Consider the following 21,813-nt stretch of genomic DNA (forward strand, 5'->3'; position numbering starts at 1 on the left):
TGAAAGGGTCCAGAGCTAAGCTAAAAGACGGAAAACTAAGGAGAAACAAGATAGTGCTAGTCCTCTGCTCTCAATTCATATTCTATCTAGTTACTTTTTTTTTTTTTTTTTTGTCGGCAATGATAGATATCTATAATTTAATCTAGACTAATCTAGGGAGAATGGGTAAGGGCCCAGGGGAGATGGTCAATTAAAACCAACCACATATTGTGACAAATTTGAGGGAGGCAGGGGTAGAACCCTTGACCTCCAAAGTCACCAAAGAGAGTGATGATCACTGGACTAAATGGCCAGTGACTTATTCTATTTAGTTACTAACTAAGCATCCTCTGTGCGGCGGCTCCCACCAAGAAGAAGAAGCCCTTCAGCCGTCCTTTTTTTTTTGCAGAAATTACCAAAATGAGAATAAGTGTTCCTTTTCCAATATCGCCCCTTGAATAAGCTCTATTATTTGGATTCCTTTTCTGTCAAATTGATACTTATTATCATATTTTCGTTTTACTCCCTGAAATAAATGCAAAATACTAAAAATGAGATCCACATCGGGTCAGGTAATAGAGGAAATTAATAATGAAATAAACGATAAAATTACAACCTATCACACAAATTGCTTTCAATGATACGAGGGTAGGGAAAAAGTACTAAACTAATGCGTATTTTTAGTTACTAAAACAATCCACAAAAGACGAAGTAATGCTTTGCTTAATTAAACCAAATGTTTAAGAATCCAGGATGATTAGCCATGAATGGACGAACATAACCAATTGATATAGTAACCACATACTACCAAAACGTGAATTGGAATTAAATGCAAAAACATCTTAGATACAAACTACTGAAAGTAAAAGTACCCAAACAAAGATTTTGTTCAATATGTTTAAGATTCTATCTGGTTGTTATCTTGTACTGTCATTGAGCAAGACTCAATGCTGGTCCAAATTATTGTGGAAACAGGATCACTTCCAACTGAGAAAGAATATTCTAAGCAATTAAACTAGTTGGAAATTGTGAAAACAATCTTAATTAATCAGTTAAAAATCTGGTTAAAAAAGAAGCTATTGAATAAAAATGGTCTAAGCTAAGCCAATGGGAAATATAAACATTAATCTGGATAATTTAAGGAAATTTGGCAGACAAGTTTTGGGCCAAGTTTGTTTTTTACAAGTTTTTTAACAACTTTAACTACAGTAACTTCAAAAAACTCCTCAAAAATTTTAAATTATACGCTTCAAAATATCCAAAAATTTACACACTTCAAAACTTTTCCTACAACTTCTACAGTAAACTATAATAAAGTTTTAGACAAACACCCAAAACACTTATTTGCCAAACGGGCATTCGTGAAAGTCCATAAAATCAATTTTGTTGGCAAGAAATAGAACGAAATAAATACCTTCATTTTATGAGAGAGTAGGAGATTTGCAAATATATAGTTGGTGAGTGTAACTTTTCTAATGAGATAGCAATACATATGATAACATTATTGCAAATATTTCTTGCTTCTATGGATAAAGTATTCATTTGAAACCATCTTTAACACATTTGCATATAGTAATTCCAATCTATTTCCCTTGCATCCTGGGAAAAGTGGGCATGAATGAATGTGAGTTTGATATTGTGATTGCACATTCTCACCTCTATCTTGTAGACATTAGTTGCAAGACCTGGTGAGGATTGTTTTGCAAAATTGTTTTATCAACGTAGGTCATTGGTTTCACATCTAAAATTTTTCTTCTTCATGAAAAAATAAATTTGAGCAGCCACATATCGTTCACGTCAACTACCATTTAATCCTCAATTCCTTCTTCTATTGTATAAGCCTCAGATTCCACAGATGTAACTGTAAAAGTCTCAGATCCCAGAACTTCAGTTTCCATAGACTTGATCATAGAATACTCGTATTTCAAGATCTCAGTTTCTAAATGAGGAACAAAAATCTTAGAACCCTTTTTGGGGCATGATAATGCCATTAACGCAACGACAACAGATCTCATGCTCGGCCTTGATTCAGGTTTTTTATGCGTGCAAAGTTTGGCTAGCTGAAACATCTGCAATTAACCGAATTGTTTTCTTTAAGAAACTAAAGACACAGTTGCAAGAGGACAAGTGCTTAAGTTGTCATGTACTAATTTTTACCTTGCTGACTGATTCGATTGGGTAATTATCCCCAAGTCTCGGGTCAACCAGTTTGCGAAGATCATCATTTGAATCCGGTAGTATTGGAACTTGTTCAAACTGTCATATGAGCAACAAAATTATTAGGTCCTCAGAAACTGAAATTTACAAGCCAACAAATAGCCACTAAGTAAATTTAAAGTCTTGGAAGCTATCCGTATTTCTTAAGAGTTTGCGGACACAAATACGAAAATCTCTCAAAACAAGTCGTGTGTAGTTTAGCATAGAATCTTCCTTTTTTTTTAATATCTAACTTTAGTGCATATAGCAATCGAATTTGCCTCCTTATGCATATAAACTTACCAAACCAACAAGGCCCTTAGTATCAGTAGTAGAGCATCCATCAACTACAGCTGCCTTAGCCGAAATTAGTTCATAAAGCATAACACCAAAGGCATAGACATCGACTTTAGGAGAAACAGTACCACAATTGGCATACCTGCACAAAAGTAGAATGAAGGTTGTTATTGCTTCATGCCATGTACATCACATAAAACCAGCAAGAATTCCATCCATCAAAAGTAACTGGCTTGCTGTAGAGAGAGAAAAAAAGGGGGGGGGGGGGGCTTATTGTTTCTCTACGTGAAAAGCATCATAGAGAATCCAATGGCCAATAGAAGGAAATTGGACTGGCAGGACTGGTGCAAAAGCTGTGTCTTGACATCTTAAAAAAATCTATACAAGGAAATTGGAACCTTTTCACCTTTGATGCCTAACAATTTAAATATGGCTTGAATATGAGATATATAGCATCATTTTCATATCGACAATGAGCAAGTAATGGTTATAATAAATCCATTAAAAAGAAAATAAACAAAAAAGTTTTGCTACTGCCAAGCAATACTTTTAATTACTTTTCTGAGTAAAAGCAAAATGTATGAGCCCAAAACAGAGACTTATGTTCTGCACATAATGGAACATTGCATACACTTCGCCTTAATTGTCCATAACTCGAAAAAGTGGATCCGAGGGCTGCCTGCCTAGAGCATCATAAGGAGAGAACATATGAATTTCAAGATTCTTTTGTTATGGCATTAATAAGAACGAGTTTTTTTTATTTTTATTACAGTCCTCCAAACCAAGTCAATTCCGGTCTTGGAAACTAAAGGCACAAGCAGCAAGGGACCAACCCAAAGAAAAGGAGACTTTTGTGCCAAAAATTTCTCCAGCTTGACGAATGAGTTTAATTGAGAATTTCAAACCCCAACAAATTATCAATCAGATCAGGCCCAAGCTATTTAAACTTAATACCTATCCCAAGTCCCAAGTAGACACTTAAACCAGTTTCCTACTTCCAGTATTTTTAGCACATTTACTTGGACTAGGACTCTTCTAGTTAGACAATAATGGAGAAGTTTGTTTTTATTTATGTGCCTTGGTGATTTAACATAGGAAACTAGTTCATGTCATTAAATATAATCAACTAGTGGCAGACATAGAGCTAATTGTGATGTTTTGCAAAGATAACATTAGTTGTCAGGTTTTGACTGATAACAATTGTCCTAAGGAATGGTTCCTTACTTTTACTACTATATCATTCAGGAATCAGAACTATTTACTTCACGAAGTTTCTACAGGCAGATTCTGTAATCCTAGATATATAGATTGCAGTCTTGCCAGACTTTTAATTGATACTTTATTTGAAGCAAGGAAACATGTCTGTAAACGGTTATGTGCAGGAACTCCTTGAGTTGTTTGTTCAAAATAAAGTTCTTGAAGGTCCTCAGAAGAGAAATACTGTATTTAAAGCAATGTTTTTAAACTCGGACCGGTCAGTGAACCGGAGAGGTGGCCGGTTCGCGGTTCGACCGGTCCAACCGGCCGGTTCAAAGGTTCACTGTTTTTTTTTTTTTTTTTTTTTTGTGTTAAGTACTAAGCAGGTTTCATTCTACACTTGAACTTTACCAACATAACTTAATTTAAGTTATGATAATAATAAATTTTCTAAAAGTTATACATAAAACATGGAATGATAAATATAATTAAAATATCATAATTCACCATAAGTTTTCATAAATTCATTATAGACATAAATAGATACAATCCAAATGTTCACCAATTATCACAAAAAAAAACACACAAAAAATAAATAAATTAAATATTGAAATTCTTTTACAACCCTTAAAAAAATCCATAAAAGAGTTCAAGTTAAGACAAACTATTTGAATAGCAAACTTTTATCAGTGACATGATAAGCAACCACACCAACTTCATAATTTCATCAACTTAAGCTGAAAAAGTTAAAATTTTATTATAAAAATATAAATCTAATTGCTCAAACTAAAAAAAACTAAAAATTTTTTAAAAACAAATAAACAGTTAAACACATAAAAAATTAATTGCTACTAAACATTACTAATTAACATGTTATATTAAATTCAATGATCCTATACCATTAATTATTTTAAATTCAATTATCAATAGCTTCGATTATGTGCCAACTACCATATTTTTTACCATCCCAATGTTATTATTTGTAATTCCTACACGGATGTGCACTACTTTTGCAAAAATTTCATCCTTAATTAATCGAATAAAAATAAAACAAAAATGAGGGAAACATATGAAAATTGAGGGGAAAAAGAAGAAAATGCAAAAAATCAACTAAAGATAATAATATAGAAAAAAAACCTTGAAAAGAAAAAAATTAAACTTACTAAGATGTTGGAAAACAAAAAAGGTTGAAATTTTCAACTTGTTTACAATTTGCTAAAGATAATAACCTAATAATAATGGTGAAAACTTGAGAAAATTTTGTTGTGGATATTTGGGTTAAAAATGGTTAAAAAGAAAAAATTGAAAAAAAAATAAGAGAAGAACTTGATGTTTTAATATATTTTTTAGTCAAGTAAAATTCTTAACAAACTTAATTACAGTCTAGCGGTGAGATTGTCATATCCAAACTTGGAGACCCAGAACTTCCGGCTTTAGCATTAGACCGGACCGGTGACATGGCCGGTTCGCGGTTCAACCGGTCGAACCGGCCGGTCCGGTCCGGTTCTGAAAACATTGATTTAAAGCTAATTTGAAGGATGAAATGAGGAACAAGTTACAGCAAAAAGTTTTATATTGCACAAAGTGGGTTTTGGGCAACTGTTCATGCTGGCCAGCAATTGGGACATCACAATAGTCAGAATTAGAGCACATAAAGGACCTCATATTTCTGTGTTCTCAATAGTAGTTGGGAGTTAATTGGCTTGATTTTCTATCTCTTTATTGTTTGACAAAAGTGCTTATCATTAATCAATTAGTAACCAGTTGTTACTAAATCATGCTAATTCAAATCCAACAAATTCTGCTCCTATCCAACAAATTGGTTTGAAAATCAATTTCAAATTTAAGTTCAAGAAGAACTACTGCATAATCCCAGAGACAATTCTAGGAATGAGGTCACAGTACTTCAGATGTGATGGCACGTGATTAACTTGTATGTTTGAGACTATGTAAGCAGAACTACTGCACATTACTGTCTTCATCTGACTAGTATATTTTTTAAGCCAAGCCTTGTTCTCTTCCTTCACATCAGGAAAGAACAAGGAAGGCCTAAATAGTGGGGCGAAAGGAATACATGCGCACACCTCCGAGAGCTGACAAAACCTTGAAACGATACTACATTCTGGGGAGTGACTAACACAAAGAAAGAAGTCAAAACTTTCTCATTCTCCTCGAATTTTGAATACACAGCTCCTTAGCACGGGAAATTCCCGGAAGAGTTGAACAAACAAGAGAAGCCATGGGTAGGCAACCTGTTACATTTTTTCACTATAGGCTTTGAAATTCTGACTCTTCTTAGGAAGGGAACGCATAAGATAAGGAAACACCAGAGATAGATTTAACAGGGTGAAATATGTTCAGTTTGCAATCTAGCATAATATACGCCAAACTTAGTTAAAATTATCTAGAAATTGATGGATCAAGGAATTTCAACTGGAAAAAGAAATTATCTGCAAGCATTTAAGTAACAGATTTCACTACAAATTCTTTGCAAAACCTAATATTGACATAGCAATGACACAGTTACGTTAACAGTACTACTAACTAACTAATCAAAACTTACTCTGGGGCCATGTAGCCAAACGTACCCACAAGATGTGATTGCAAAGATAAACCTCTGACCTCAGCCAATTTTGCTAAACCAAAATCTGCAACCTGCAAAACAAACAATTTAAGCCAAAAATTTGGAGATTCTTTACATGATTCATCATACAACTAGGACCAGGTGATACTACCTTGGCACGAAAATCTTTATCTATCAAAATGTTTGCTGATTTAATGTCACGGTGGATGTAGGCAGGAATAGTGTGCTCATGAATGTACTCAAGACCTCTTGCTGAATCCACTGCAATCTGCACCCTACTTGACCATGACAGTGTGTCGCACCCTAGAACAATCCAGATATCTTAAGAAACACTCACACTGCTAAGAAGAATTACTGTCTCTGCACAACCATGCTTCAAACTTGTGATTCCAATATGGAATGCTAGAAAAATAAAAAACTGATGATGTATTCCAAAAATTGTGAGTAACAAGATGGACGGGTAAAAGGAACTGAATGAGTTTATAAAGATGTAGAATAATAAATATAGATTGACATTACTTTTCCCTAGGTTTTTGTATCAGTTCCATGTTGGTCCTCATGCTTTGATTTTGAAACTCGTTTAATTTCTTATGTTTATTAGGCTGTGCTATGTATTGACAATTAACATTTGGCACCATAACAAATACACTCTTCTTGTCTAATTGACATATTCTGCTCCTGCCAAACTTTACTTATATAGCCACAGTATGAAAAAGAAAAGGTGATTTTGTCAGTAAGAAACATTAAACACCTAAAACATCATACTTCTATCTTAAGATGTAGGTACTAATTTGAGTACAAATCCAGCTCATGAAGAATGCATCAACCACAATGAAATGCGGCAATGCCAATAAAGGCAGATTATGCTTGTAACTTTAATGTGACATACAGTTTATTTTATGATATTCACGTATAGTGAATGACCTAAAAAAACGCATGGATGTTTACAGATGAAATAAGATGACAAAACATTAAGGAAAAGTTTGTAAATATGACAGACTTTTTGTCATTGGAAATGATGCCAGTCAGACAAATTGATTTCATGACAAAACAAGAGATACATTCCCACCTAGCCCCTGCCCATTCCCTTCCTCCTTCGTCTCCCTTCAATCAGAAACTTTTCAAGACTCATGCACTTGCGATAGATCCGGCTTGGCAAAGGCCTGCCTTGGGGTTTTGCTACTCCATAGAAAAATAGTGCAACTATGAAAGTGCAAGTATGAAAATAGGAGAAACACAGAGCCACCCATGCAGCCTACTTAACAAGTCCTTGGGAATTCTTGCATATTAATCACCGTGTCAGAATTAGCTAGAATGGTGGCAATTATCTTTAAACAATGATCATGACTTCAAATACGAATTGCTAGCTTACCTGATCCTCGAAGATGCTGGCTCAAGTTTCCATTGTCAATGTACTCATATACAAGAAAAAGGGAACCCTTCACACAATATCCAATTAAGCGCACCTGTTTTTCTCACAAACGATTAGTATCAAATGCCAAAAGCACCAATAGTATCAGCTTATATTGAAAAGACAATTAAAAAATAGCACATATCTAAGGTATGACCTTACAACAAAGTTCTAATTTCTTCAGTCCATTATTAACAGAAAGATATCATAATACTAAGATTTTAAAGACAAACCAAGCTACAAATGAGTTTTAGCAGCATTGTGTGTATAGTTGTTTGTCTAAATAAAACTTCCTGAAAGTTGATAATGCTTGTCTAAGCCCTCACTAATTTATGTATAATATTATAATTGTTAATGTAATCCAAACAGAATAGCTACCAGAAGGTAATAACAGGCGAATTGCATTGCAGATTGAATGCAAGACAATCAAGAAAATAGCTTAAGGAGGTAGTTGTGGTAGATGCTTTAATCTTTAGGTTGGATAAAATAATTTTAATTTGTGCGGTAAAAGTTTTCTGTTAAATAAAAATTTGTTGACCAAGGGATACACATTGAATAGATTTGTTCAAATACCATGATTACAGGACTGCAGTAGGGTCTGATGTCTTAGCCTTATTGACATATATTCTAGGTTCAATTATAAAGAGAAAACCTACGAATCACAATAATTAACTAAATCATCAGGCTCGTTGAAGTGTGATCGTGAGCTTTGTCTGCTTTCACTCTTGTTTGCATGTGTGTTTATATCAACCATAAGCAACAGAACCACTGCTGTATAATTTAGCAAACATTTAGACCAACAGTCGTGGGTATTTTCCTAGTTAGAATGAGCTAATTGTGACTAGGAAAATACACAAAACTCTTGGTCAAATTTTGCTTAAAGTCCATAGCTGTACTTCTACTGCTTATGATTTATTAACAGAAAATAAGCGCATAACTGAATTTGCAGAGAATTGTTTGCCTTCTTCATTAAAGTTCATGATGGAAAGAAATCCATTAGAAAAGAAATCCGTTAGATGCATGCATTTCAATACAGAGTCTATGGAAAATGCTGAAATGGAGAAAACATATGGTATTGAAATCTTTCAAATCGAGAATAGACGGGATGTTAAGATAAGAGCAAATTACACTTTATCCCCCTGTGGTATAGCTAATGTTCATATAACCCCCTCTAGTTTTAAAAATTATATATAACCCCCTCATAATTTGGATAAAAGTGTTAAAATGACGGAAATGATTATCTGTAACGGAATCTATGAAAATGTCAAAATTACCCTTGTTTAAAAACTAAAATGAAGTTTTTTGCATACTAAAACGTAATATGTAGGACACCTAACCCTGTATGATTTTATATTTTACCATATAATTCCCTTGTACTTTAGTACTTTAACATATAACCCCCTTATAATTTTCAATATATATACATAACTCTCCCGTGGTTAATAAATAATTTTTAACTTTACATAGGGGTATTTTTGATAACTTAATTGATTCCGTTATGGATTGCAAATTCTGTCACTTTGCCACTTTAATCCAAACTATGAGGGGTTATTTATAGTTTTTGAAATCATAGGAGGGTTATGTAATAAAGCACTAAACCACAGGGGGTAAGTAGTAATTTGTCCTTAAAATAAATACTACATGAGAGAAAGTGGTATAATTTCTACACGTACAAATAAGAAAATCAACAGCTAAGTAAAACACATCCAAGAAGCATAAGATAGTTTATTACCAGGTTCTGATGATGTACATGTGTTAAAACCCTAAGTTCAGCAACAAATTCTCTTTTTGCTTTCAAGTCCATTTTCTTGATTGCCGCTTTCTGCACCAGAGTTGGGTGTTAGGAAAAATATAATACATGCAGCCATCATAAAGAAACCTAAAATAAGAAAAAAAAAAAAACAACTTTGTTTTGGCACATGTACAACAATGGACAAAAATAAGGCAAGGGTTACCAGAAATAGGTATATATGAGATGTTAAATTGTATGCCACTGACAATAAAATGCTGGAAAAAGCGTAGGAATTCAGTAATTCAGAGACACGTTCGATATAATTCGAGAATTCTCTAAATAACATGACGAAGCTACTCAAGTATGAACAAAAAGACATGGATCCTTGTTCGCATCAATCTTGAAGAAAAAAAAAAGTTTACTCCTGAAGTAGAATTTCATGGTGCTCATATTACCAGTTTAAACTCTAACATTCTTTCTTTACATGTTGCAGTAAATATATGCAAAAATTAGGCAGTCAAAAAGCGTCATAATCAGCTACCATGTTACAACAGAATATCTTGTCAGTAACTTCTCACGGCCAATCTAGGATGACTTGAGGTAAAACACCATATAGCCCATAACCTATCTTAAGGCTCAGCTAATGTATCTATTAGGCCACTTTTAAAAGACAAGAAAATCATGTAAGGCGTCTTGGTTGCTTATTCTTCTATAAACATTGGAGATATAAAACAAAGAAGCAAAAAAAAAAAATTGTATTGCTTCGCGGGAGCAAGGCAGGGATGATTGATCTATTAATCGTTCCTGAACAATGTAACATTTTTTTGAACGTTTTATAACTTTATGTAAACTTCTTATATATCCTTACAACAGAGGTGTGATATTTTGTTACTATTTATGTAGATCCCATATGTAATAATTGTGTCTCTGTTGTTAAATTTTACAAGTAATTCACATAGAATTACACCTTATTAAAAAAATGTTATAGTGTTCAGAACGGTTGTTACTGACAACTATTCGTGCCCTTGGTCCTTGTTTAACGGATCATACCTATTTATGGCATGCTCTCATCCACCCTATGTGGTCCGCCTTCTACCTCCCCTACTCCCTACAGTTGTCCGATTCCAAGGAAAAAAAAAATCTGGTTGCTTCCCCAATGCCATCCCCAACTCTATAGAACTGAATAAATAGCACATTAGAGATCTATTTGATAACATAAAAAAATGTTAAAACTGAATTTTATCAGACATTCAGATATTTTGAGTATTTGATAAATGAAAATCCATCCGCTGAACTTGTTAAGCAGTGCTATTTTTTTCAGCACAAGAATCCTAACTGAATTCATAATTCCGATAACAATCAATAGAATTATTTTAACTACCTTATATTATCTATCAAATCTACCCCTGTTTGTTAATTATGTTAAAAATTCTTATTTAATTAAACAATATGATATTCTCTATCTAACGATTTTTTGTTTCTCTTTTTTAATGATTTCACATCTTCTCCATACTCCTCATATAATATATTTGATCTTTTATATTAATTTGATTTAAAAATAAATATTATCATTTTCACACCTAATAATTTTAAACTAATTAAATCATAGGTTCTATTTCTTTTTTGAATGAAAAGATATAAGGGCAAAATTGTCAAATTAAACTTATTAAACATTCAGTTATAAATATTTATCAAACAGTATAAGTAAGATTAGCATTAAAATTCAGACATTCATATCTTTCTTTTCAGTGATTAAAATTTAGCAAATTAATTGTTTTAGTATTCAGATTTCAGAATTTAGACTTCAAAATTCAGATTCTTATCAAACGGAACTCAGGAAAGTGTCACAAATAAAAACAACCCAAAGCCTGGTGAACTCCATTCCCACACTAATCTGTAATCTCCTGTCTCCTACAGATCACTATTCCACATCCACCAGCATGTGGCTGGAATCATATCACCAAGCACCACTTTCCCCACTCCCCTCCATCTGCCCAAAGCCCACTTCCCCACATCTCAACTCTACGCCATCCTAGGCCTCCTTCCATCTAGTCACTCAACTACTGTTCTTGTTCCATTTTTCCCACCTTTCCTACCGGCAACTATTTAGAGAAGATTGAGAAAATTGAAAAAATAAAGAGAGAGAGGAGATTGTAATCAAGTGTTTGCCCTTCGTTGAATGTTTACACAAAAATCATGCTGCTATTATGTGGTGTTTTCCAATCTTGCAAGGCTTAAAACTAACAGGAAAACCAAGGGACACAAAGGTGTTTTACCCCTAATTATTTATGCTAATGGTGGATAGGGCAACTCATGAGGCATCTGCTAGCAAATGCTGATTCCATGTTAGAAATTGTCACTGATCATCATTGACCTTACCTAGTTAAGGAGTTCAACCTTTCTTTAAAGCTTGTCAATTGTCAAACTAGAAGATATGAACTGAGTGCCATTTCATGAATAAAGAACAAAAGAAATATTGTAACAACTAGGGCTGTGGGTGTGAATTTTAGGGAAATAAGGCATCCCTAAATTCAGCATGATGTGGCTGATAGAAACGAAGCTAGCCCTTTCAGTTGGAGGTCAAGGAGATAGGATCTCAGCCTGTCTTCTAAAAAGATGTGTGTGAGAAAGAAACCCTGAATTCTTTAAATAAACAAAATTTCATGTCAAGGAATCAAAAGCTCCACCATAAGTATCTTTTAGAGATAGAGTGGTTTGCACGGGTCTGACTTCTACTGTCCTATGTACATGATAACAAAAATTTGAAGGTAAAGAAAAATTAATTGCAAAAAATAAAAATAAAAATAAAAAAGCAAACTGGTGCGAAAAGAAGATCTGATTTCATACTCTACCCTTTTTTTTATTTTGATATAATCAACTTGCTTTTATGGGGAAATCAAATGAACATAACCAGATTATCCTCGAGGGGAGCTCATTCCCCATACAGCTTACCATTCAAGATCAAGTGAAAAATCTCACTCTGATTCAGTAACCAAGGAACTTAACTAAGAAAGAACAAGAATGTGTGCAAGCAATTTCATCTTTCCTTATGCTGCTGTATAGAGAAAGAGATCAACAAACCTCGCCGCCAAGCTCAGCATAATAAACAGAGCCAAAGCCGCCTTCGCCTATCTTGTTAGCCAAACTGAAACCTTTAGTAGCTATTGCAAGCTCTTCATACGAGAACTCAAAAGATCTCTCAACAACTACTCCACCAAGGCCTGGAGAAGCCCTTTTAGCATCATTAGCAGCCTCTGGAGCTTTAGCTGCAGTATCTTCAGGGTTTCAACCAATGAAGAGAAGAAGAGGATCAACGGAGTCATACAACCAGCATAGAGGGAATACTGTACGGGAAAGAAACACTTAAAATACGCAAATGCTTCTGGATTAGTGAACATAATTCAGTAAGCGTACACGTCTCACTCTGTTGAATTTAAATAATATGAAATACGTGCTCTCCAATATTGTGTAGCAAATGTAAAAGAATATTGAAACTAATTCAGAAGAATGAATATCTTATCATGGGAATATAACACATAATTATGCTATATCATACTCCCCACAAAAAGAAAATTAGATGTCACCTGCATCAGATAACAGTTGCCAAAACTGTCTGGCCCCATTCAAATTAACTAGGATCGTGACATGCAAATGGCAAAAAAGAAATAAAATCTGCAAAAAATTACACAACATCCATGCAAGGTCTGTGTGTGCAGACTACGAAATTCCATCACGTTTGCAAGCTCCACAGTTTGGCTAAAATGACTTCTGGCTCAAGCATATTAAATTACAGAAACCCGAAACAGTAATTTTTTTTCTACCTGAGATAGTTTGACGAAATAAGTTCTAAGAACTATGTCATCATTTTGCAGAAAGAAATCTATGCAGCAGAGTGGTCTATAAAATCTATGTCATCATCACTGTTATATGTAGTTCAGTGAACAATTTCCCGTAAAATATTACAATATACCTACAAATTATAGTTCTCTAGTATAATGCCCTTGTCCCACCCCTTTAAATCTGTTAGCTTGGATTTCCCCTGCTACAAATAATGGTATTAAGTGAATCCTAAGATCAACGGAAAGGCTTCTAAAAATGATAATATTAAGTGAATCATAAGATTTAATACGAAAGAAAAAGAAATGCTCTATAAATAAATGGAGAATTCAAGCTTCTAATATTAGAATCAATAACAAGTACATCAATAATTTCAAAAAGCATCTTAAATTTGCAGATTAAACTTAGAGAGAGAGAGAGAGACCAGAAGCAGGTTGCTCAAATTGATCTTTAAGTGATATTTTCTCTGCCTTCCTCTTTCTGTAAACAACAAGATACCCGCAAGCTGCAAAAAACAACACTCCAACTACTGCAAGAGATATCCCAGAGATAGCCCCACCTGACAATCCTGATCCTAAGGTAGCAAAAGCCAGGATTAACTAGATGTCAAAAATTCCAACGTCAATCCTCAAGTACATGCGGTAATTGGAAATCGATAAAGGTAAAATGAACCAATATGTGAAGATTGAACCACCTGTACGTGCAGCATAGTATGGAATAATATATTGAATTAACATAATAAGTATTTGGAAATATATTTGATTTTAGGGCAAATTACATTTTACCCCATGTGGTTTAGCATTTTTTTACATAACCCCCTTATAGTTTCAAAAATTATACATAACCCTCTCATGGTTTGAATTAAAGTGTCAAAGTGACGGAAATAGTTATTCGTAACGGAATTTCTAAAAATGTCTAAATTACTCTTATAAATACATGACACCTGAATCCCGTATGATTTTTATATTTTACCATATAACCCCTTTATGGTTTAATATTTTACCATATAACCCGCTTATGATTTTTAAAATATACACATAACCCCCCTAGTTAATAAATAATTTTTAACTTTACATAAGGGTATTTTTGACATTTTAGGTGACTCCGTTAAGAATGATCATTCTCGTCACTTTGACACTTTAATCCAAGTCATGAGGGGATTATGTATAGCTTTTGAAACTATAAGGGTTATGTAAAAAAATGCTAAATCACAGGGGGGTAAAGTGGAATTTGCCCTTGATTTTAACATGATAAATATTTGGAAATATAGATAATGAAGTTTAGTTCGAAAACCTCAATGCTACCTTGACGCAGAAGCCGATAGTTTCCACTTAGATCTGCATAAGAGTCGAATGTTTAGCTAACACATTTTGAAGTCACCGTAAAATTACAATTTGAACTACAGCTACAACTCTTCAAGTGACAAACAAGAATATATGGTAGCATGATTTGAGATGGTACCAAAAGTCTAACACATTGAAATGCAGCAGACCTATTCATTTACATATAAACTAAACAAAGTACAAAATATATTCTATGATCCATGTGTATTCAATAGATAATGGGCTATCTCATATTAGCTCATCAAACATATCAAACGTCATAGAATTATCAGACAGTAATTCTATCAATTGCCGTGTCACAATGACTTGTACACTGAAACGTTAACATTTTCCCCTTGAAATGTCCCCCGTTAAGATTTGCCATCATTCTATTAAATCTCCACATCATTGGCACCAGGATCTGTGATACATATTTATTCATGGGGTGAGGGTAAAACTAAATTCTACAAAATGGTGTGGTAGTTTCTAACATTTTTATGGTAAAGTCATTTTCAACCTCTAGAAACTAGACAACACAACAAACATTCACATGTGGTATTAAATAGAACATTCACAAACTTGAAACCGGGTGCTCTGTCCTATAGTAATAAAAGTCTGGGACCCAGATAATATGACTATAAAATAAAGTGATATTGGAAAAGTTTCTATTTTTTTTCAGAGGAAAAGTTTCTATTTGGTCCTTTGAAATACTCTGAAAGTATCAATTTGGTCCCTAACACAAATCTCAATTTAAATTAAAGACTTCAGTTTAGTCATATAAAGCGAGAAGATTTTTTAATTTAGTCTTCCAAATATATAATACTAAAAAATATAGATTAAATCTTATATACACTGTCAGTATAAATTCACTTTAGATAGATGTTATAGAAAGTTTACAACTTTATCAAAATCATTTTATTTTTAATAAACTACTTCTAAAAATAAACCTAGTATATTTCACGAATAATTCTGCAAAAGATTTGTTCTTCTCTTCTAATTTCCTACCTTCTATCATCTACATCTTCTATTTGACTTTTGCATTATCCAAACCACTAATAGATCTCAACCATCATTGTTTCATAATTAAAATAAGAATAAAAGATTTTTTTTATCAATATGGAGGAACTGATGTAAACTAAGAAAATTTTGGGAAAAATTTTTGAATCTAGGGAGGCATGAAATCATGGATCATGTATGGAAAAAAAAAAACTTTCTCTTCAAGCTATGGAAAGATATGCATCTTTGTAATTAGATGTAGAGAAAGAAAATTTTGAGGATTTACAAAGGCGTGAATTTTGAGATTTGAATTGGGACAAGTGATTTTCACTTCAATTCACCATGCAAGATAAGTGGAAACAGATTGCAGAAAGTGAAAAAGTAAATACATTTATTGAGTAAAAGCATGAAAACAAAGGCAATGGATGGATAGACTTGTAGGTTTTTCTCAAAATTGATTCTTTAGTTTCATGAGTTTTCATAGCTTTAGTTGAGATAAAGCTCTAATTTTATTAAATTATTGATTTTTTTTGTTTGTATTAACTCTTTTTTTAATTAATTTCTATGTAATTTAATACTTTTGGAAAATTATTGCTTGTATCATAAACATGTTTTTTAATCACTTTTTATATCACATATATCACATCAAAAGAAAGCTATAGTATTTTTTAAAATATTATCCCAAAAAATCTCCTATCCAAATTAGCCATTCCAAGGCTTTTATGTGCTACCATTCAAGCCACGCTTATATCTTTCAAGACCTCCCACTTATAAAAAAGAAAAAAACACTTATATTTTTCATTAATGAAAGAAGCTAAACTTAGTTACCCAACAAGTTACGCACCTTCATTAATGAGTTGGCATACAATACTTAACCATTAGTATAAAATGAGTTTATACTAACAGTATATAAAAGATTTATTCAAAACTATATGGATAAAAGACTGACCATTGTCATTTTCTTTCTTTTGTTTCTTTTTTGTTTTTGGGCGGGAGAGGGGGGGTTGGTACAATTACGGGTGGCAATGGGGTGGGGGACCGCCCTGTTGCCTATTAATTCCCCCCGCCCCATTTCCCCTAGAGGGGCACCCGTGGGGTTAAAAAAATTTATTATATAATTAAATTTGAGCAAATAATCAAGTACTAAAATATCAACATATTACCAAATTATTATTCATTGTAACTTCACAATTGAAACTCATAAAAATAATTAAACAAAAGTTATTTGAATACAATCTAATATGATAAAACAAATATAACTAAAATAATCAAGTTTTTACTTTTGAAACAAATATAATCACTAAATTATTATTGTATTTTTTTAGAAAAAAGTGTTATTGTATTAAGTGTAGTTAGGAATTTAATATAAATGTATTAATAAATTTAGTATAAACAAATAATAATTTTTATTAATAGACATGTATAATTAGTAGTATAATTAATAATATCATCAGATATATAATTATACATATATATATATATCTTTTTTTTTCAAACGGGCCACCCCCGCCCGCCCCGCCCCAATACCGTTGCCATCCCTATACAATGCCATCTCTTAGTCAAGTTGAACTAATTCAGCCAGTAAGTTTTATTGAGTTTTGCCAATGTGATACAATGCCCGAAATTGAATTTGATTCCGTTCCATGACTTGTAGATGCTACAACGGAAGGACAATTAAACACTCAAGTAAATTAACAATTTGTGGATTTGCACAGGAAAAAGAAATGTTGCACATGACTGTGTAGATAAAATTAATCCAATTCGATAACATCTAATTGTAAAAGCTTACCTTTTGCAGGGATGAACAACAGACCACTCCCAGCAGTAAAATTTGCCGTTGGATTATACCTGCTGATCAAATCAGCACTCAAATTATTAGCAGAAGCTACAGACTCCAAAGTATCCCCAACCTCTATCGGCCAAGTTATGAACAACCCATAATCCTTGGAAATCGCCTTATTCCCGCAAGAACAATTCACAGTAACATTCAGAACTCCAGCATCTGGGATATTATTCTCCGGATAACTATTAAACCTCCGCAACCAAGTGGTACTCGTTAAATTCGCGTAAAAGTGGGACGCAACTATATCATAAGTATCCCCCGATGAAACACTGCAATTGAAGACATGAGCTAGCAAATTCCCATTGATGCAGTCACATGGAAATGGGATGTTTACTCTCGTCCCTTCTATGACTGTATCCTTGTCTGGGATGCTGACCGGGTTCCAGGTGATCAGAGTGGAAGTTGGGACGCTGAAAAGTTGGGCGATTATGGTTGGGTTTAAGTTTTGCCAGACGTTGTAGCTGGCTAAAGCTAAGTCACAGCCTTTGCTGCACTGGGAATTGACTTGACAAGTTTGCAGGGAGATTGAGACGACGAGAAAGAGCAAAAGGGCTGTAATTATTCTGGGTTTGATGAAGAATAACATCATGAAATTCGGATTTGGATTGAAAGCATGTGAGATTGGAGAAAGAGTGGTGCTGCGGCTACTGTTGCTTCTTGAGGACGCAGAGTGAGAAGGAGACTGACAGATTTTTGCCAATTTGAATTGATATAGTTTAATCTATTCAGGTACGTTGACCTGTCTTTCGTTTTAAGGTTTTTCTCATGCTTTGACTTTCATACATTAGTTAACCTGTCTGTTTTATTTTGGGTCTTAGTTTTGGACCTATTTTTGGATCCAATCCGTTTGGTTGTATATATATATACACCTTATATTTAGTCGATAAACTATTCTGATTAGAACCCTAATAAAATTTGATTTCTCCCAAAATTGGTTCTTGTGTTCTTATTTTGTTCACTTGTTTGTTGCATCTAACACAGTCAACTCGGTCAACAGTGGTCGATTCACTCTTTCTAGATTTTTCACTTTACATATTGTTTTTGGATAGTTTTTATTTACACAAAAATCATTTATTTGCATCAAAAATATATTTTCTAATATATCTTTTATATTTTCAATCATCTTTTATATTACATATATCATATCATAAAAAGTACTATAATAATTATTTAAAATAATATCTCAAACAAACTCTGAGAAGGGATATATATATATATATATATATGGCGTTTTTTATTTGCCTTTCCCAAATTTATATTAGGAAAATTGACTTGCAACTTCTTGCAACGACTTCAAAGAAGTCAAAAGAAACTCCCATGACGCTTTTAGGATTGATTTCAGCATTAAGGAAAAAGAAGGTAACGACGGATTTGGATTTCTACAGTGGCATAAAAATTGTCTAAACCAAACATCTCTTGACCCAAGCCTTCACTAGAGAGCAGGGGTGGATTTAAGGTGGGGGCAGTGGGGCCTTAAATTCTTATAATACTTATATAATTTTGATATAATTTTAAGTATGTCCCAGAGTTTTTTTAAAAAGATTTGAAAGAATTACATAATTTTTTAAGTTAGTTCATAAACTAAAATTCTAAAAAGATATGTGAGGCACAAATTTCACTTGAAATAAGTGACAAAAAAAACGTTTTTATTTCAACTAGCAAGTACCAATTATATCATTCACTTTCTTGAGGCTCCACTCCCCAATTTCCCTTCCCTCCTCCGGTCCCCCATTTTCCCCCGACAACCAAGAGCCACTACCTTTCACAACCAAGCAGCTAGCTACTCTTTCTCTTGATCAATTCATCCAATCATTTCATTCACTCCTTTGTCTCCACTTTCCAATTTCCCTTCCCTCCACTGGTCCCCCATTTTCCCTCCACAACTGAGAGCCATTCTTACTTCCACAACCAAGTTAGTTATCAAAATATAAAAACTTACCGTGAACAATTGTAAATAGTTTAGTTTATTTTTGAAATAAAATTATTATTACATTAATAATTTTAAATTTATCTTTTTATGTTTTTCATAGAATATATTCATCATTTGTACTTGTTGGTGAATTTTTTTTTTTTTTTGCTTAAAAAACTAGAAAAAGAGTAGGTAAAAATTTTTAATATTGCTTTTGCCCCCACTAAAAATTTTTTCTGGCTCCGTCACTGCTAGAGAATAACATATTCCTAAATCCGACACATCCCCAAGAAAATGCACCCAAAAGAAATGCTAAATGAAGAATAACGCTAAATAAGCTAAGTCAATGTAATATACGAACTCAAATCAGCTCCAAAACCATCGAGTATAGAAAATATTAGGAGGAACAAGTTATCATATTGGGACAATGGGAAGGAGAAGATAGACTCATACCTTGTTGTTAACTTTGAATGGATCAATCGTCTAGATCGATTGAACCAAGAATCGGATGAATGTCGAGATAGGTCAAACAAAACTTGTTCATTTTTGTTAATTAATTTTTCCTCGAATTCTCCTGACCTTGACTTGATATTCAAAGCTTTTGTAGTCTTCATTTTCAAAAGCACCGGATCAATTTTCAACGTGTGAATACGGGTTCCTGCCCAAATCATTCATCTTTCAAAGACGGCATATTTGTCAGCTCGTTCCCGCTTTTATGCATCTCAGATGAGGAAAAAAACAAAGTGCTTCTTCGATGTTGTTAGATAATTCTGTCTTATTTGAAACAGTTTATAATTTATATGGAACAGATTGATCCAAATCTACACTGAACCGACAAGGTGAAAAACGTTTGTTATTTGAGAACATTTATAATATTTTTATTCTTTTTTTGTAGGAATTTATAGTTCGACATCAATTAGCACATTTCTTGCATTAAATTTCACGCAGAAGCGTGTTTAAGGGATTGTTATACTAATAGTTCCCCAAAAACTAAGGAAAAGATGCTATGATTTTAACTTGGAAAGTCACAAGAATCAAAAGGAACTCGAGAGAAATTGATAAATACCAAGAAGAATTGATAATAATTGATGAATGTCTAAATAACAAGATCCTACTATGCCTATATTTATAATATAAGAGTCCTAAAGCAAAACTAAAAACCAAATAACATGGAAATCCTAAATCCTAAGTGATTAGGAAGTAATATTAGAAAAGGAAACAAACAATGATAGATATTGTCAAAAGTTAACCGTATATGAAAATGTTCTTGGGTATCTTGGCACGCTGTTCCTTGTCTCAAAAGGATTGCTCAATTTGTTCCATATCAAAATTCATAAAATTCAATCTTCTCTAGTCATCAAATCTATTTTGATTGACAAATATAAAACAGTAAATGTTGTTTACACTCCAACTATCACCTCTATCACTCCAACTACTGTTATGTTACTTGAATTTGAAACGTGCCTTTCATTGTCTGCTAGTTATGTTCCTTGAATTTGAGAATCGTTTGTTTCTTCTAGAGGTTTCTAGTGAGAATTTTCTATTTTTCCTAGAAGTTTTAATGAGAATTTTCTATTTTTATCCTAATTTTGTTGTTTGATAAGAATTCATTTCACATCTGGTTGTCAGATCTGGAATTTTTTTGGGTCTTGGATCTATTTCAATAAATCTCATCATCATTATAGGAGTTTGAATCTATTGATTAGCAGATTTGGTGATTGAAACATGCATAGAATGGAATTGCAGCGACTTATTTTATTAAAAGGCAATTTGAAAATTTCTTATATTGTTCAAATCTATACAAAATCATTCTGTATCTACTGTTAAAGTACAGATATGTTATTTCAACTGCATTTTTAACCTGGCACTATAGTAGAGATATAAATCAAATCATGTTGGACGATTTTTCATCTTAAGATATTTTCTTATGAATAAAGTGAGAAACTAGAAAGGAAAGAGGAAAACCCAAAATTAAAAAAATTGAAAAGCTAAAAAAAATTATATTTTAGGAAAGTGATTTGAATATTTTTTAATCATTTAAGGAGAAAATAGATCTCTGCAATTCCTCTTTTTTAATTTCAATCATTAAGATGAAGATTTTTATGGGAAAGAGGAAGAATTAAATAAAGAAGAAAGAGAAAAAGAAATAAAAGAAAGGAAAACAAGGTAAATGAAAAGTCAAAATTATGCAAGGACAATTTTGTCCTAAAGGGGGTTAAGTGAGCAAAATTAAAGGTTATGAGGTAAACTGAAAAATGGGGTATTCTTTAAAAGCATAAAATGTGATTAACCCTAAATTATATTGGAGTGCGAATGTGGAGATTCCATCAAATGTGGAACCCTTTAAGTCAAAGTCCTTCCCTACTTAACTAAAATCAACAATTTAATTAATTAATTAATTAATTTTGCATAACTCTCCAAACAATGTACAATTTTAGTTATTAAGTGATGCCTTTTTTTACCAGAAATACCCTTACATGCATTTATTTTTTTGTGCACTATGGTAAATA

At 33.0% G+C, this 21,813-nt stretch overlaps 1 protein-coding gene across 1 annotated transcript; it reads right to left on the reverse strand.

Moving 5' to 3' along the window:
• Positions 1–1,787: 1,787 nt before the first annotated feature.
• Positions 1,788–18,022, reverse strand: LOC113689340 (chitin elicitor receptor kinase 1-like). The gene is made up of 11 exons (XM_072050008.1): positions 17,341–18,022; positions 14,550–14,570; positions 13,658–13,822; positions 12,478–12,662; positions 9,397–9,486; positions 7,626–7,719; positions 6,405–6,556; positions 6,233–6,324; positions 2,479–2,614; positions 2,137–2,235; positions 1,788–2,048 (listed from the first exon to the last, which is right to left on the reverse strand). Exons 1-11 carry the CDS (start codon positions 17,981–17,983, stop codon positions 1,788–1,790), a joined length of 1,938 nt encoding a protein of 645 aa, XP_071906109.1. The 5' UTR covers positions 17,984–18,022.
• Positions 18,023–21,813: the final 3,791 nt, after the last annotated feature.

Source organism: Coffea arabica, chromosome 5c, assembly GCF_036785885.1.
Source record: "Coffea arabica cultivar ET-39 chromosome 5c, Coffea Arabica ET-39 HiFi, whole genome shotgun sequence".
Lineage (NCBI taxonomy): Eukaryota > Viridiplantae > Streptophyta > Magnoliopsida > Gentianales > Rubiaceae > Coffea > Coffea arabica.